General features: G+C 41.5%; 1 protein-coding gene across 1 annotated transcript; it reads left to right on the forward strand.

Moving 5' to 3' along the window:
• Positions 1-6,070: 6,070 nt before the first annotated feature.
• LOC311128466 (MARVEL domain-containing protein 1-like) lies at positions 6,071-7,326 on the forward strand. The gene has a single exon (XM_084160622.1). The coding sequence runs from the start codon at positions 6,257-6,259 to the stop codon at positions 6,743-6,745; it is 489 nt and encodes a 162-aa protein (XP_084016748.1). The 5' UTR covers positions 6,071-6,256; the 3' UTR covers positions 6,746-7,326.
• The last annotated feature ends 11,414 nt before the right edge of the window (positions 7,327-18,740 follow it).

Genomic DNA, 18,740 nt, shown 5'->3' on the forward strand with positions numbered 1-18,740 from the left:
CAACACTCTCACCTGTGTTAACGAGAGAATCACTGACATGATGTCAGCTGGTCCTTTTTTGGCAGGGCTGAAATGCAGTGGAAATGTTTTTGGGGGATTAAGTTCATTTTTATGGCCAAAGAGTGACTTTGCAATTAATTGCAATTCATCTGATCACTCTTCATAACATTCTGGAGTATATGCAAATTGCCATCATAAAAACTGAGGCAGCAGACTTTGTGAAAATTAATATTTGTGTCATTCTCAAAACTTTTGACCACGACTGTATATATATATATATATATACAGTGGGGAAAAAAGGATTTAGTCAGCCACCAATTGTGCAAGTTCTCCCACTTAAAAAGATGAGAGAGGCCTGTAATTTTCATCATAGGTACACGTCAATTATGACAGACAAAATTAGGAAAAAAAATCCAGAAAATCACATTGTAGGATTTTTAATGAATTTATTTGCAAATTATGGTGGAAAATAAGTATTTGGTCAATAACAAAAGTTTCTCAATACTTTGTTATATACCCTTTGTTGGCAATGACACAGGTCAAACGTTTTCTGTAAGTCTTCACAAGGTTTTCACACACTGTTGCTGGTATTTTGGCCCATTCCTCCATGCAGATCTCCTCTAGAGCAGTGATGTTTTGGGGCTGTCGCTGGGCAACACGGACTTTCAACTCCCTCCAAAGATTTTCTATGGGGTTGAGATCTGGAGACTGGCTAGGCCACTCCAGGACCTTGAAATGCTTCTTACGAAGCCACTCCTTCGTTGCCTGGGCGGTGTGTTTGGGATCATTGTCATGCTGAAAGACCCAGCCACGTTTCATCTTCAATGCCCTTGCTGATGGAAGGAGGTTTTCACTCAAAATCTCACGATACATGGCCCCATTCATTCTTTCCTTTACACGGATCAGTCGTCCTGGTCCCTTTGCAGAAAAATAGACCCAAAGCATGATGTTTCCACCCCCATGCTTCACAGTAGGTATGGTGTTCTTTGGATGCAACTCAGCATTCTTTGTCCTCCAAACACGACGAGTTGAGTTTTTACCAAAAAGTTATATTTTGGTTTCATCTGACCATATGACATTCTCCCAATCCTCTTCTGGATCATCCAAATGCACTCTAGCAAACTTCAGACGGGCCTGGACATGTACTGGCTTAAGCAGGGGGACACGTCTGGCACTGCAGGATTTGAGTCCCTGGCGGCGTAGTGTGTTACTGATGGTAGGCTTTGTTACTTTGGTCCCAGCTCTCTGCAGGTCATTCACTAGGTCCCCTGTGTGGTTCTGGGATTTTTGCTCACCGTTCTTGTGATCATTTTGACCCCACGGGGTGAGATCTTGCGTGGAGCCCCAGATCGAGGGAGATTATCAGTGGTCTTGTATGTCTTCCATTTCCTAATAATTGCTCCCACAGTTGATTTCTTCAAACCAAGCTGCTTACCTATTGCAGATTCAGTCTTCCCAGCCTGGTGCAGGTCTACAATTTTGTTTCTGGTTTCCTTTGACAGCTCTTTGGTCTTGGCCATAGTGGAGTTTGGAGTGTGACTGTTTGAGGTTGTGGACAGGTGTCTTTTATACTGATAACAAGTTCAAACAGGTGCCATTAATACAGGTAACGAGTGGAGGACAGAGGAGCCTCTTAAAGAAGAAGTTACAGGTCTGTGAGAGCCAGAACTCTTGCTTGTTTGTAGGTGACCAAATACTTATTTTCCACCATAATTTGCAAATAAATTCATTAAAAAATCCTACAATGTGATTTTCTGGATTTTTTTTCCTCAATTTGTCTGTCATAGTTGACGTGTACCTATGATGAAAATTACAGGCCTCTCTCATCTTTTTAAGTGGGAGAACATGCACAATTGGTGGCTGACTAAATACTTTTTTCCCCCACTGTATTAATATATATATATATATATTTTTTTTTTTTCACTTAATTGTTTTTCCAATTTAGTTTCAGTTTTCGTTTACTATAATAACCTTACTGCCAACAGAGTCAATAGACCGGTAGCTTATGTCAAATATTTGACAGTATGGGTAGGCTACGGTATTGTTGTGCGATAGGAGCCCGACATCATTGCCTATTTAATCTCAGAGCCTATACCAAGGCAGGACGTAGAAACCCAATAATCTATTCATAAACTAAAAATGTGTATTTTGCATGCCGTGGCCTAATGCCAATAGTTCCAAATTATACAACAAATAAAGGGCACCATAAAAGGTGAATGGAGGACATTTTCAAAGTGGAGTTTTATTGCTCGTTCACGCATCTGATTTATAAAGGGAAATGTGTATGTATGGGCCGAGGCATCATGCCCATAGCACGTCCCCCTTGAGATTTTAACTTTTTTTTATTTAATAAAATGTTGTTTTTCTCTGTAATACCACTAGCCACTTAGCAATTTTATAAAATTGTCTTTAACTAGCCCAGATAGGTTCCCAATCTATCAAGTTAGAGTAGCTAGCTTGTCTAACTATCTTAGCTGGCATGCCTGCTGGAAAGGTTGGTAGACTTTAGAAAAGCAAGCAATTACTAAATGTACTGAAAAAGACTAACATTCCTTTTAATCTTTTACCCATATTTTAGCAGAGATGCAGTGAAGCATATTTAACGTTTCTTTGAAAAAAGAACCACCAGTCAGGATGATACAGACAGCTCAAGATGTACAGTGCATTCAGAAAGTATTCAGACCCCTTCCCCTTTTCCATAGCTTGTTATGTTACAGCCTTATTCTAAAATTGATTAAATAAATGTATTTCCTCATCAATTACACACACAATTTTTCAACAAGAACTCACGGTTTGACCAATTTAACTTCAGATTCCAAAGTTTTTCCATGTTTCTCAAAACATCACATTTCGAAGGTGCTCCAAATGTTTTTGCACCCTGAGATGCTCCGCTGCTGTTGCCGGAGCCTCACAGTTGGTTAAGTTTAGGCATTCATTCTGAATGGTTAAGTTAAGAGTTAAAGTTTGGGATAGGGTTAAAACAACAACAAAAAAGGGGCCTCCCGAGTGGCGCAGCGGTCTAAGGCCAGTACTACATCGCAGTGCTAGAGGCGTCACTACAGACCCGGGTTCGACCCTCAGAGCCAGAGCTCATGGCTTACGCCCATCCGCCACCCCCGTCCACAATGCCCTAGCAAAACCCAAGCCTACTTGATGTCTCAGCTATATAAAGTGCATGGCTTTAGGGCTATCATTAATCTTTCTCAAAATCTTGCAACTTGTTAATCAACTTCAACACAGCCAGCTATGAAAACCCTTTGTTGTATTAACATTGTCTCAAGTGAATCTTAACTTCCAAAGAAAACTGTTTCAGGAGTGGGAACAGATGTAACACAGCTGAAAGAAGAGAGATTGATGAGGGGCAAAGACATTTTGCAGGTTTTCCTACTTACAAAGCATGTAGAGGTCTGTAATTTTTATCATAGGTACACTTCAACTGTGAGAGACGGAATCTAAAACAAAAATCCAGAAAATCACATTGTATGATTTTTAAGTAATTAATTTGCATTTTATTGCATGACATAAGTATTTGATACATCAGAAAAGCAGAACTTAATATTTGGTACAGAAACCTTTGTTTGCAATTACAGAGATCATACGTTTGCACACACTGCAGCAGGGATTTTGGCCCACTCCTCCATACAGACCTTCTCCAGATCCTTCAGGTGTCGGGGCTGTCGCTGGGCAATACGGACTTTCACCTCCCTCCAAAGATTTTCTATTGGGTTCAGGTCTGGAGACTGGCTAGGCCACTCCAGGACCTTGAGATGCTTCTTACGGAGCCACTCCTTAGTTGCCCTGGCTGTGTGTTTCGGGTCGTTGTCATGCTGGAAGACCCAGCCACGACCCATCTTCAATGCTCTTACTGAGGGAAGGAGGTTGTTGGCCAAGATCTCGCGATACATGGCCCCATCCATCCTCCCCTCAATACAGTGCAGTCGTCCTGTCCACTTTGCAGAAAAGCATCCCCAAAGAATGATGTTTCCACCTCCATGCTTCACAGTTGGGATGGTGTTCTTGGGGTTGTACTCATCCTTCTTCTTCCTCCAAACACAGCGAGTGGAGTTTAGACCAAAAAGCTCTATTTTTGTCTCATCAGACCACACGACCTTCTCCCATTCCTCCTCTGGATCATCCAGATGGTCATTGGCAAACTTCAGACGGGCCTGGACATGCGCTGGCTTGAACAGGGGGACCTTGCGTGTGCTGAAAGATTTTAATCCATGACGGCGTAGTGTGTTACTAATGGTTTTCTTTGAGACTGTGGTCCCAGCTCTCTTCAGGTCATTGACCAGATCCTGCTGTGTAGTTCTGGGCTGATCCCTCACCTTCCTCATGATCATTGATGCCCCACGAGGTGAGATCTTGCATGGAGCCCCAGACCGAGGGTGATTAACCGTCATCTTGAACTTCTTCCATTTTCTAATAATTGCGCCAACAGTTGTTGCCTTCTCACCAAGCTGCTTGCCTATTGTCCTGTAGCCCATCCCAGCCTTGTGCAGGTCTACAATTTTATCCCTGATGTCCACAGCTCTCTGGTCTTGGCCATTGTGGAGAGGTTGGAGTCTGTTTGATTGAGTGTGTGGACAGGTTTATTTTATACAGGTAACGAGTTCAAACAGGTGCAGTTAATACAGGTAATGAGTGGAGAACAGGAGGGCTTCTTAAAGAAAAACGAACAGGTCTGTGAGAGCAGGAATTCTTCCTGGTTGGTAGGTGATCAAATACTTATGTCATGAAATAAAATGCAAATTAATTACTTAAAAATCATACAATGTGATTTTCTTGATTTTTGTTTTATATTCCGTTTCTCACAGTTGAGGTGTACCTATGATAAGAATTACAGACCTCTACATGCTTTGTAAGTAGGAAAACCTGCAAAATCGGCAGTGTATCAAATACTTGTTCTCCCCACTGTATCTACCTCAATTATCTCGTACCCCTGCACATCGACTCGGTACCCGTGTATATAGCCAAGTTATTGTTACTCATTGTGTATTTATTATTACGTTTTACTTTTCTATTATTCCTCTATTTTCTCTCTCTCTGCATTGTTGGGAAGGGCTGTAAGAAAGCATTTCACTGTTGGTCTACACTTGTTGTTTAGGAGGCATGTGACAAATAAGATTTGATTGTTGTTGCATTGTCTCGAATGAACCTTCAAGTAAGCATTTAGTTGGACAGTGTATACCATATGTATCCTGTACATAAGACTTGAAACTGGGTAATTACATTTTAAATTTTAGTCATTTAGCAGACACTCTTATCCAGAGCGACTTACAGTTAGTGAGTGCATACATTTTTCATACTGGCCCCCGTGGGAAACAAACCCACAACCCTGCTGTTGCAAGCGCTATGCTCTACCAACTGAGCTACAGGGGACTTTAAATTCCTATTTTCCCTAACTCCTAACCCTAAACATAACCCTAACCTTAACCTGGAACTCTAACCCTAATTGTAACCCTAACCCCTAAATTTAAATTAGCCTTTGTCCCCACGAGGGAGAATTTTCCTTGTTTTACTATCCTTGTGGGGACTTTTGGAGGTTTTAGGTCCCCACAAGGATGGAAAAAAGGGAGAGCAAGAAGTAGTATTCCATATTACAAGCAGCTCTATGGCGACTTGAACCTGTTATGTTAAAACAAAAAAATGCCCAATACCATCATGCACTGAGGATGAAACACTTGAACACTTATTATTAGAATGTAGAAGAACGATGGAAATCTGGGAACTAATGCAAGATATTGGAGTCAATATTCAAGTCGAACCAAATTCCATACTGTATGGGAAAATCGATGGAACACTGAAATAAATCTATAAAGACCTATTTCGCCTCATCATGTTTATAGTGAACGCACAACTATGGAAAACCCGGTGCCGAATGACACACACACACACACACACACATGCAGACACACAGACAAGATAGAAGGCAGAGAGAGGGAGGCGGAGCAGCCTTTGAATTTCAGTCCGTCCCCCTGTCTCCCTCCCCAACCCCTGGGTGAGAGGGGAGTGCTGTAGCCCCCCAAAGGAAACGGAAGAGACGAAACAAACACAACTCTCATTTTAAAACCCCGGGGCTGTGCAGAAGAAAAGACAACTTTCTGACAAACTTTACACTTCTAACCACCTATTTAGCACTCCACCCTCCCTTTTGCTTTGTCGTTTTTTTGTTGCTGTTTTTCTTTTAATTCTGTGGCAGATTGAAAGCCCACGCCCTGCGCAGTAAAAGGACCCAGTGTTCGCCGGAGCAGAGATGCCCCCCCAGCCGGAGGTGAACAAACATTTCTGGGACTTCCTAAAGAGTTTTCTCGGCATCATCCGAATCCTCCAAATCCTATTTGGAGCAGGACTATGGGTCACAATCGCCGCCAACAAATACGAAGGCGCCATCCACTTCGTTCTGTTCGTGGCCGTGCTCTTCTGGCTCCTCACCCTCACCGCCTTTTTTATCACCCTCCTGGACAAGCAGGACCTTGTCCCCATTTTGGGAGGGGACCGGTGGTTGCTTAGCAACTTGGTTCACGACATCGCTGCGGCGGTGCTGTATCTACCGGCGATCGGCGTCATGATCTACAAGACAGAGCGGTACGAGTACTGCAACCTGGAGCAATACAAGCACTACTGCCTGTATAAAGTATACCTGGCTGCCGCAGTGTTCGCATGTCTGGGAGCTGTGGTGTATCTTGTCTCGTCGGTGTATGTGGGCTGTAGGAAGTGCCGGGGAGAGCAGACCGTGGTTTGAGAGAGAGAGAGAGAGGGGAGGACAGGGGAACAAAGAAGTAAGGGATCGGTTGGAGGACTGGGGGAGGGAGGAAAGAGCTCTCCCGGGATAGGGGAGAGGAGAGGGGGTATTTTCTGTCCCCCAAAGCAGAGAGGGTGTCCTCTTGTCTTCTTGGCTCAAACTCCTACAGGTTTGTCCATATTTTGTTCAGTAATGTAATGTCAGTATCGTTTCAGTAGCTTATCAACGTAGGCTACGATACTTTTTTGGTACGCCTACTACAGTGTTTTTGTTTTGACTGACAACAACATTCTGAAACTCTGAGCATTCCAGTCAGGACATTGACGTTTTATCGATGCCTTTAAAAGCACACCTCCTATGCTTTGCAGCCTACAACAAGCTGTAATAGCAGGGACATGATATGACATGCCTTTGATATGAAAATAACTACACCATATTTGTTGCCAATGTTTTTTTTTTGTATCCTTTTAGCAAGAAAAAACACGTCTATATCAAAAACAAAACCAAGTCTGTTCCTAATTATTCCTGAAGTGTCCTTCATGTTAAAACCAAATGTTGATGAATTAAAACCAATGTCACTGAATACCAAAGACATGGTTCTCTTCTTTGGTAATAACACCTTCTGCATGTAGGGCCAGATATAATTTACAGAAGTAGCCTATTGCTAGCACTATTATTATCATTATTTTTGCAGTAATAGGCCTAAGCCTGTTTGTTTTCATTAATAACTATTTTCAGAGTTATTTCAAATCTGAAAAGTATACCTCTGCAGACTGTGTGTGTTTGCACCTGTTTGTGAATGTGTGTGTGGGTTCGTGTGCAGATTATGGTGTCGGTGGCTTTCCAAAACCAGAGCCCGTTTGGGGCTGGGAGCTACATCCTGTCTGAGACAAACATGCTTAATCAATCAGCAGGGGTCTCTGGGATGCCACATGGAAGACATGGAAGAGTGTGTGCTTTTACTCTTTAATCTCTGTGACTGGAACTGTGTGTGTGTGGGTACGTATTTATGTGATTATTGTTATAATAATAATAATAATATGCCATTTAGCAGACGCTTTTATCCAAAGCGACTTACAGTCATGTGTGCATACATTTTTTACATATGGGTGGTCCCGGGATCGAACCCACTACCCTGGCGTTAGAAGCGCCATGCTCTACCAATTGAGCTACAGAGGACCACTATATATATCTGAGTATATCTGAGTTATATCTGAGTTAGTGTGTGTGTGAGAGAGAGAGAGAGAGAGAGAGAGAGAGAGAGAGAGAGAGAGAAGAGAGAGAGAGAGAGAGAGAGAGAGAGAGAGAGAGAAGAGTGATAGAAGAGAGAGAGAGAGAGAGAGAGAAGAGTGATAGAAGAGAGAGAGAGTATTAGTGGTCTATTGCCGGCAAACATTTCCTGCTAACTTAGAGGGAAAAAAGAAAACCATGCTTGTCATAACAAGGACAACAGAGTTGGAATAAGCAGAAATAAATCCAGCCACAGAGTGTATGACAGCCTAAACCTAGCGATGTGAAAATGAAGGAAGAGATGTGAAAATGTTGGGACAGGACCCATGTTCTATGCTGAGCCAGAGACATGAAGCAAGGGGGGGAGGACACAAGCATTGTGAAAATGTTGGGACAGGACCCATGTTCTGTGCTGAGCCCTGAGTAGACTGGAGGACACAAAACACAAGATGGAATGGTGAGGCTAATGCTGAACAGATGCACTGCAGGGATAGACTGTAAATCTACCACAGTGTGTGTGAGTCATAAGTGATGGATCTGAAGCACAGTCCAAGCAAACAACTCGTATAGAAACAAAGAAGAACCCTCCTTCTCAATAAGACCTGCTAACTCTAGGCCTCCCTAACGCACAACTTCAATTAGTGACAAATACTTTTCTTATGCTCCATCACAATGACCCTCTTCCCAAAATTATAGTTATTTACAGCTGATTTGTTTGTGGGGAAACTGACAGCATTGCTTGGGTTGCATTAAGGCGTTGTCGTTTTTTTTTCTTTCTCTAATTTTCAAGTGTTCTCTCGTCAGAACCAGATATTTTGACTCAGCCATGTATGGACTGACTGCAAGTGCAAGACGCTGTGCCTAAGAGCGTCTGCTAAGAAACTAAATGTAATGTGTGTCGGTGCTGCTGCTGATGTGGCCGGTGACACTTTGCTTCTTGAAAGTCCAATATATTGAAAACTTGATTGCTGACATGCAAAACATATTGGGACTGTATCAACAGTGGACTAATGAAAAAAAATACAAAAATATATTTTTAAAGTGTATTTTCCCTCTAAGAACATGGGTGGGAGAGAGAGTGGCATTGGACAGATGTGAGATGGTGTTTTCCTGAGATGGTGTTTTCCTGAGATGGTGTTTTCCGTCTTAGCTAAGCCAGAAAGAAAGGGAGAAAGAGGAGGGATGCAAGAGGGACAGAGTGTGAGGGAAATAGAAATAGAAAGAGAGAATGAGCGAGAGAGTGTGACAGAGAGAAACCCTGGGAAAAGGACACTTCAACACATATAACTCCAGGCGGATGTTTGTGCCAGCCCAGTGATATTTACTCTTCAACCAGAGAGACATTTCCTGCATGGACTCAAACTAGACTGGACTAGACTGGGACAGACCAGCTACCACGTCAATGGCCTTTCACTCTCTCTCAACTATGATTCACACTATAACTACATCACTGGCAGGCTTTCTTCAAGAACATGAACAAAGTGCCATCTGTCTCTCTCTGTTTGGGCATTTCTGGGCCCGTATTCACAAAGCGTACCCAGAGTAGGAGTACTGATCTAGGATCAGTTTTGCACTTTTTATTGAACAAGGGATGCATTATAAATATGGGCCCTGATCCTAGATCAGCACTACTACTCTGAGACACTTTCTGAATTCGGGCCCTGGTACTGTGTTCCCAAAACCTTGTTCATCTTGCAGCCATCATAACCTACATCTATGTTACTTAACAGGTGTGGTTATTACACAGGCATAGGCCTTAAGCCCATAGTTAATTTCCCCCTTGTTGGAACAGTAGCCATTCTAGTCGCTGCTTGAATAAACATGGTCTATTCAGGACTCTCTTTCTCTAATGTTTTGACCAAAAAAGTATTCCACTAAAAGTAAAAACCACTAGAGCATCAAACAGGCTGTGATGAGTGACAGTTTGCCAGTTTGCTTCTGCTAATAGTTAGCACATCTGTAGCCTGTATGCCAATCTTTTTCTGCTAATAGTTAGCACATTCCTAGCCTGGATTCCAGTCTGTTTCTCCTAATAGTTAGCATATCCCTAGCCTGATAGCCAGTCTGTTTCTGCTAATAGTTAGCCTATCCCTAGCCTGGATGCCAGTCTGTTTCTACTAATAGTTAGCATTTGCCTAGCCTGGTGCCATTCTGTTTTTGCTAAAAGTTAGAATTTACCTAGCCTGGATGCCAGTCTGATTCTGCTAAAAGTTAGCATTTCCCTAGCCTGGATGCTAGTGTTTCTGCTTTAGCCCACTCTTCCGTCATTGTCATTTTTGAATAGAGGGCTATAGAGCTGGCTTAAGCAGAACCTAACATGCATTCAGGCTATTTCCCTCTTTTCCCTCCCCTCTTCCATGTCTGAGTGTGTCTTTAATGTCAGCCTCTAAATAAAGCAGCCAAAGTGAACAATCTGTAGTGATCTTATGATATTGGATGCTGTAGCCCAGAAGGAGCCAATTAACCATGATGTAGACTTGCTAAGTACCCATAATACTGTAATATCTCTCTCACTCCCATTTTGCTACTCCCTCCCTCTCTCACTTCCTCTGTCAGTGGGTCACTGTAGTCACTTATAAGGGCCTGGATTTGTGGCAGAGGCCTGATCCAGTTTTGATTAAATATTTTACGTGGTCACAGGTAAGGAGCAGACAATGTATCAAACATACTGTACCACATGTTTAATACTCTCATTATCACATTTCTCATTCGATTTTACCATAATTTTCATCAATTAAAAGAGCAACAGAGTGTATTTAGTCATTCATATAAAGTGTGTCCCTTCATTCTAAAATCCTTCATTTTTCCCACTTCACTAAATATGACAAGAAATGACATATATAGTTAGTTAAAAAAATACTCAGATAGATTTTAAGTACAGTAAATGTATTGCTTGTTTAATTAAAACACCTCAATGTGTGTCAATGTTGATATTTGACCTTTGACTCCCTGGAACTGTACATGACCACTCCACACCATGGCGACTGCTGCCAGGAGACAGTCAGCGATCAACATCAAGTTCAGGTTCAAAGCCACTTCAGCAGCTGGAAAGGGAAAAGGAATTGATTTAAAGGGTGTTTGCCTACTCTACTATTAGTACTTCTTCAATGCAAAAGGGATTGAAATTAGATATGCATATAACACAATATCTACAGTTGTTGGCTAAATATTTATGAAGACGTGGCTGCTGTTGGAGTTCAGGCTGCAGGACTGGTCCTCACGGAGACCCACAAAGGAGGCCTTCTCCACAGCCACTGTCATGCTGGTCTCATTGCAGACCACACTCGCTCTGCCAACATTCACTAAAATTAGGACATGAGAGGATGCTATGCTTGTCAGAGAGTAGAGATCTGCTGGGGCAGTTTAACATTACACAGATTCACAAACCAGATTTACTAAGCATTGCGTTTGCACCAGTTTTTCTCATCAGGCCTACCACCTGTAGTAGGGAGCTTTTTTGTTTGGGGATTGGGTAATAGCAGGTTCCGTTGCATGAGGAGAGGGTGCACAGCCCTGAAAAAAACAATTGAAACAGGTGCAACCGATGGTTTAAATTGTCAAAAGAACACTTCCTGATTTATTTACAATTTATATTCAATTAATTCTACAAAATAAATATGTATTATTTACAATAAGTAGGAAATGGAAGACATTAGAATTCTGTGGTTCTTTTACGGACCTGATAACAGAATGATCAGGAACACTGTTTTTTTCCCATGGCTGCACACTATGCAGAGTAAGGGGGAAACAATGTATCAAACGCAAAGCTGCTATACTGGACAAAAGGGCAATTTCACCAAAATCAACATTTGAGTTGTTATTAAATTTGGGTTGTGTTATGATGAGTTTCTAGGGTATCAAGTGATTACGAATGTAAGGATGTACTTAGTTCATATAAGATATTTAATATGGTACCATGGTTAGTTATAGCAGACGAAGGACATAGCCCTGCCTCTGTCATCTTCCAACCTCCAGAACAAAGATCCACTCTCTCTCTATATAAACTCTGTTACAAGTCTCTCCACGAACATCTGGTAAACCTCCATGGCACTCCCATTCTTTGATGTTATTACTCTTTACCCCCAAGTCATATATCCTGTCCATCAATCATTTCTAAGATCAACATCAGTAATCTCCTTTGACATAACGGAATGTAAACTCTGTGGCAGCAAACCACTTATCTACTAAGTCTCCCCTGGTCCACACAATACTATGACATGACATCATTACAGGTTGTTAAGTATTTAGTGATGTCTTACACATTTTGATGTCTTACACATTTTCAGTCTCATTTTATGATTTTGTGTTTCCCGAAGCTAGCCTCTGCCAAGCCCCAACAACCATATGTTTCGGTTTTCAGGGGAAATGGAAAGAGAGCCTGTGACGCGACTTCTGCTTTTGGACGTTAACAAGACGACACTCCATCTTAACTCCTCCTCCACATTTACTGGATTGGTTGAACAGTGCAGAAGAGAACCTCCCCCAACAGTTTTTTTCTTCTCATCAAGACCAGTATGTAGGGGAACTAGTTTCAGGCGTTTATTTTATGCCTGCTAAGTTAGGTTACCCGAAGCTTACTCCCCAGTCCCCATACTATGTACTAGCGGCCGCGCTAGACAATCGCGTCATCATAGATGACATCTCACTACCAGAGATGGACAGTGAGCTTTGGGAAAAGTTGGATTACAATGGTTCACATATTTTACAACCTGAGTGGACTGGCAAGGTGTTCCAGATAATAGATATAGTGCCTTCAGAAAGTATTCACAACCCTTGACTTTTTCCACATCATGTTGTTACAAAGTGGGATTCAAATGTCTTTTTTTTCAATGATCTACACAAAATAGAAAATGTATTAGGTAAGTATTCAAGTTCTTCAAGCTCTGAAAACCATTTTCAGGTCTTAACATAGATTTTCAAACAGATTTAAGTCAAAACTGTAAGTCGGCAACTCAGTAACATTCACTGTCTTCTTGGTAATCAACTCCAGTGTAGATTTGGCCTTGTGTTTTAGGTTATTGTCCTGCTGAAAGGTGAATTCATCTCCCAGTGTCTGGTGGAAAGCAGACTGAACCAGGTTTTCCTCTACGATTTTGCCTCTGCTTAACTCTATTCAGTTTCTTTTTTATCCTGAAAAACTCCACAGTCCTTAACGATTACAAGCATACCCATAACATAATGCAGCCACCACTATGCTTGAAAATATGGAGAGTGGTACCCCAAACATAACACGTCTTTGCAGTATTACTTTAGTGCCTTGTTGCAAACAGGATGCATATTTTGGAATATTTTTATTCCGTACAGGCTTCCTTCTTTTCACTCTCTCATTTAGTTTAGTATTGTGAATTAACTACAATGTTGTTGATCAATCCTCAGTTTTCTCCTATCACAGCCATTAAACTCTGTAACTGTTTTAAAGTCACCATTAGCCTCATGGTGAAATCCCTGAGCGGTTTCCTTCTTCTCCGGCAACTGAGTTAGGAAGGATGTTTGTATCTTTGTAGTGACTGTATGTATTTATACAACATCCAAATTGTACAGTAAGTAATAACTTCACCATGCTCAAAGGGATATTCAATGTCTGCTTTTTTACTTTTTTTATTCTACCAATAGGTAGAAGGCATTGGAAAACCTCCCTGGTCTTTGTGGTTGAATCTGTGTTTGAAATTCACTGCTCGATTGAGGGGCCTTACAGATAATTGTATTTGTGGGGTGAAGAAATAAGGTAGTGATTCAGAAATCATGTTAAACACTATTATTGCACTCAGAGTGAGTCCATGCGACTTATTATGTGATTTGTTAAGCACATTTTTACTCCTGAACTTATTTAGGCGTGATAGAAGAATTTAGAAGTGACTAATTATTACACTCCGAAAACGGTGTGAAATGTGTTGGAATCATAAAACTGTAAACTAGTAGTGTGTGTGCGTAGGACAAAGTTAAGATTAGGACATTGTGTTACTGTTTAGCAATATGAGTAGGAGGTAGGCCAGACAATGAAGGAGAACTGTCTACAGACAACTTGTGATAAACATTTTACATTTACCAGACACTCTTATCCAGAGCCACTTACAGTTAGTGAGTGCATACATAATTATTTTTTTAATACTTGCCCCGCGTGGGAGTCGAACCCACAACTCTGGTGTTGTAAACGCCATGCTCTACCAACTGAGCTATATCCCTGCCGGCCATTCCCTCCCCTACCCTGGATGACGCTGGGCCAATTGTGCGCCGGCCCATGGGTCTCCCGGTTGCGGCCGGCTACAACAGGATTCGAACCAGGATCTCTAGTGGCACAGCTAGCCCTGCGATGCAGTGCCTTAGACCACTGCGCCACTCGGGAGGTATAATGGTGAAACTAATAACAGGAAGTAGGCCTCCCAACCCAAGGAGGGAGAAAACCATTAGGCTTGGAGGAGATTAGGGAACATGTTGCAGAATATGACAATGATTTTTATGTGTACAATGGGAAAATACAGCCCGCCTAAAGTGGGGTGGGATTATTTTACTGATGACGTGTGTGTATAAAAATGAATGTGCTCCCATTCAAGGGCAGAACGTTCTCATGAATAAAACCTGATGATTGTATGCTGGGCTACTTGGTCTGATTATTAGAGATTTACAACCTCTGGGATACAGACTGAGTAATAAGTTCATTTTTTAAACATTGAGATAGAAATTCTCGTGACAGCTTGCCATAACAATGGGGTTGAATACTTATTGACTAAATTAAGACATTTCAGCTTTTCTTTTTTAATGAATTGGAAAACATTGTGTGTAGGCCAGTGACAAAACACATTAATTTAATCCATTTTAAATTCAGCCTGTAAAACAACAAAATGTGGACAAAGTCAAGGGGTGTGAATACTTTCTGAAGGCACTGTATGCCTTTGGTGATAGCATTCGTTTTTCAGAAAAAAACACAGACCAGGGATGTTTAATATGTGGGGTACGTCAATTAGCGTTCAACGACTAAGAGCCAGTGCACTAAATAAACCTGCACGTCATTCGAAGGCGTGAAAAAGGCTATGATACAGCATGGTAGCGTCGTTTGTTATCCAGATTAGCATCTAAATTCAAATTACCTTTGAGTGTAATGCAGTTGATTGGTGACAATGACATGAACATATATTCAGCATGACATTCAGACGAGCATTAAACTTTGATTACAACCCATAAGTAATGTGAAGTACACCCATAAGCAATATATTTAGACAATATATTTAGACTACTTTAGCTGAGCTTGCAAGCCAGCTAACCAAGCCCTCTGGGAAGGGAATTGCACACCGGGAATTATAGTATGCTGTAGACTAGGGCAAAATAGAGGTTGAGTTCCTGCCCGACTACATTGCAGACGCATGCCAAATCTTATAACACCTGGATAGGTATTTAACATATGAGCTAACCACATTTTTACATTTACATTTTAGCAGACACTCTTATCCAGAGCAACTTACAGTTAGTGAGTGCATACATTATTTTTATAATACTGTCCCCCTGTGGGAATCAAACCCACAACCCTGGTGTTGCAAACACCATGCTCTACCAACTGAGCTACATCCCTGTCGGCCATTCCCTCCCCTACCCTGGACCAATTGTGCGCCGCCCCATGGGTCTCCCGGTCACGGCCGGCTACAACAGAGCCTGGATTTGAACCAGGATCTCTAGTGGCACAGCTAGCACTGCACTGCAGTGCCTTAGACCACTGCGCCACTCGGGAGGTTATATCAACCACATCGTATGATATAGCAATTTGATGCCCGACTGCACAGTTAATGACGTGGCACGCAACCATTGGTTGATGCAATGCAACACCTTCGCATCTATGGGCAGGAACTCGACCAGAGGCTTTAAAAATGACTCACGTGAGCAATCGTGCAGTATGACTGAACCCCCCCCCCCCCCCCCCGATAAAAAACCAACATTATGATCAAATATTACAGTATTGCAAATACAGTAACAGCATGATAACTGGTTTTATTGTTATGGAATTTTCCTTTAAATACCAGAAAATAGCTGGATTATCAGTGGTATTGATTCTGTAGTTGCAATTTAGCCTGGTGAATCCAGAATGAACACCCCAGGATGATAATGAGGATGATGATGATGATGATGATGATGATGATAGTAATAATAATTGTATTAAAATAACGTTACAGTTACGTTTACTGAAATGTTTATTGATGTTTAACTCACTTCACTCAACTGTCTTGCAATGTCAGAGGACTGTAATTGTGCTTTCTGCCATACGGGGTTCTGCACGTGCTGCATCACAGGAAACAGAAAGTTAACTTTTCCAGATACGTTGATAGTAAAACTATTGATTTGAATTGTATTGTATTGACGTTTAATATTCATATAGTATTGAAAATGCTGATTCTTGAATTGAATATGAATATGATTGTATATTTGATAGATTATTTAGAGGGATCGTTTCTGCCTCCCTAGTGCCGGTATCAAGACTGAACTTATTGTAAGGATGATGATTATGATGATGATGAAGTCTTACCTTCAGTTATATATCACAGCTGATGTCTCTTCATCAACTGTCTTATTCTGTCACTCTCTCTTCTCTGTCTTTGTTCATGGATCACTCTCTCTGTCGTCTCATTCCGTCTTTCCGTGCCTCTGTATCTATACCACTGTCAGTGTCTATCTCTGTCTCTCTGTCTCAGACCAGCTCTGTCATTTATCTGTCTGGAGAAAGAAGCTCCTCTCTTAAAACCCAGTGTTCAGATACCAGTTTGTTCACATGCCATTTATCTCCCATGAGCATTATACTGTGTGTGAAGTCAGGTGTGAAGTCAGTGATATTCAGTGCATGTGTTTCTGTGTGTGTGTGTGTTTCTGTTGGTACATGTGTGATGGAGTGTGAATGATCCTTGCCTCACACAAACACAGAATGTTAAAGGTTTTAATCAATTACGATCAGTCACTGTCCATTGTGAGCATTGTTCAAAGTTGATAACGCATCATATATGGGCTTCGACCTTTATTGGAATGGGGCCGTGCAGCAGGTACTCTATATATGGACATAGGGCCGTGACACAGCCACCTCGCACACCTGCACAGTGATGTGTAACTTCAAACACATTTTCTGTCAGAAAATGCTAACATTAGCATTTGGCAATGACTTGTCAACCAAAACCAAAGTGTGGATTACTGTTAAGGTTACAGTAAAAGTGCAGCCAAACAAAGCAAAGTGTGAAAATAGTTTGCGGTCAAAGGACTGAAGCGCTGGAAGTATTTCATAAAGGTTATACATCTAACATTTCTACCTGCAAATACCTCTAAATGACAATCACATATCAGTTAGTCTCGGAAATCCCAGACCTAGGGCAACAGCACTAGAGGGTGCGTGGGCCCGCCGCGTCACTTTCTGTATTATCTAGCAAGCGGAACACATACGTTGGGATCATGTGAGAATTTCTTGGCCACTTCGAAAGGGCAGAAATAAATGCTCTTCAGACAGACAACTCCCCCAACAACAAGTGTGAGTAGGCAGGGGTTAAAATGCGGGCGGGAAATGCGCTTGTGGAAAATAATCCCCTTGAAAACATCAAAGGCAGACACAATGCGGACGCAGATAGCTAGGCAAATTTCTGCCACTGACAGTCAGTGGTTGTAAGCTTGTTACGCTAATATTAGCTGTCATGGCGTATGAAAACTACTCACTTGCAAAATACACTAATTGAAAATATCCTCCATGAGCTTCATCTAGCTATCTACCGATTTTGTGTTCGGTGAGGATGTTCACTCTTTTTTTTTTTTTTGTCATTTAGCAGACGCTCTTATCCAGAGCGACTTACAGGAGCAATTAGGGTTAAGTGCCTTGCTCAAGGGCACATCGACAGATTTTTCACCTAGTCGGCTCGGGGATTAGAACCAGCGACCTTTCGGTTACTGGCACAACGCTCTTACCCACTAAGCTACCTGCCGCCCCCCAGGGCGTATCAATCTCTGGACCCAATATAGGCAACTCGTCTGCCTAGAGAGACAACATATCAATAGTAATGGTGGAATAAAAATCCACTAATGAAAAACTTTCTGGTTGTGTGTAGGCTACATCTCCCTGCTGTTATGATTAGTTTGTGTTCACTAGGTTGGGAACATTAGTAAAACAATCACAATTCAACACTTACTCACATCCTTGCAACAGTTACTTTACAGTTGTTTAATAAAATGTTCAATATATTTCGTTAAACATCCTGTGTTGAGTGCTTAGTCTTTTACCATTGGTATGTTCTAGGAGCACCAGGTAGCCTACTGCTGAGATGTCTACCCTCTTTTTGTGAGAAATTACACTGGTCACTCAAAACATTGATAAAGTATTTATAAAGTATAAATAGCCCTCATTTTAGATTAGGGACTGCAAAAGCACTTTACTAATGATTAGTAAATTGCTTATAAGGACCTATATTAAACATCTAATGAATTATATTTTAATCCTTAATACATCATTTAAAGTTGTTTATAAATGTGTGAATAACAAGCTTACTAACGTTTACAAACATAGGAGTAATGATTAATACATGTTTGTAAATGCCTTATAAATGGTTTATTACTGAACATTATTGTAAAGTGTTACCCACCCAGGGTAAACAACGATCAGAGCAGAGGAAAGTGTGAAAAATCATGTCAACGTTTCTTGTCATGTCTCTCTCTCTCTCTCTCTCTCTCTCTCTCTCTCTCTCTCTCTCTCTCTCTCTCTCTCTCTCTCTCTCTCTCTCTCTCTCTCTCTCTCGCTCTCTCTCTCTCTCTCTCT

Source organism: Coregonus lavaretus, assembly GCF_964263955.1.
Source record: "Coregonus lavaretus genome assembly, chromosome: 1".
NCBI lineage: Eukaryota > Metazoa > Chordata > Actinopteri > Salmoniformes > Salmonidae > Coregonus > Coregonus lavaretus.

What these genes read in the sequence shown, in the direction of transcription:
- LOC311128466 (XM_084160622.1), top strand. Translation starts at nt 6,257, where the DNA reads ATGCCCCCCCAGCCGGAGGTGAACAAACATTTCTGGGACTTCCTAAAG.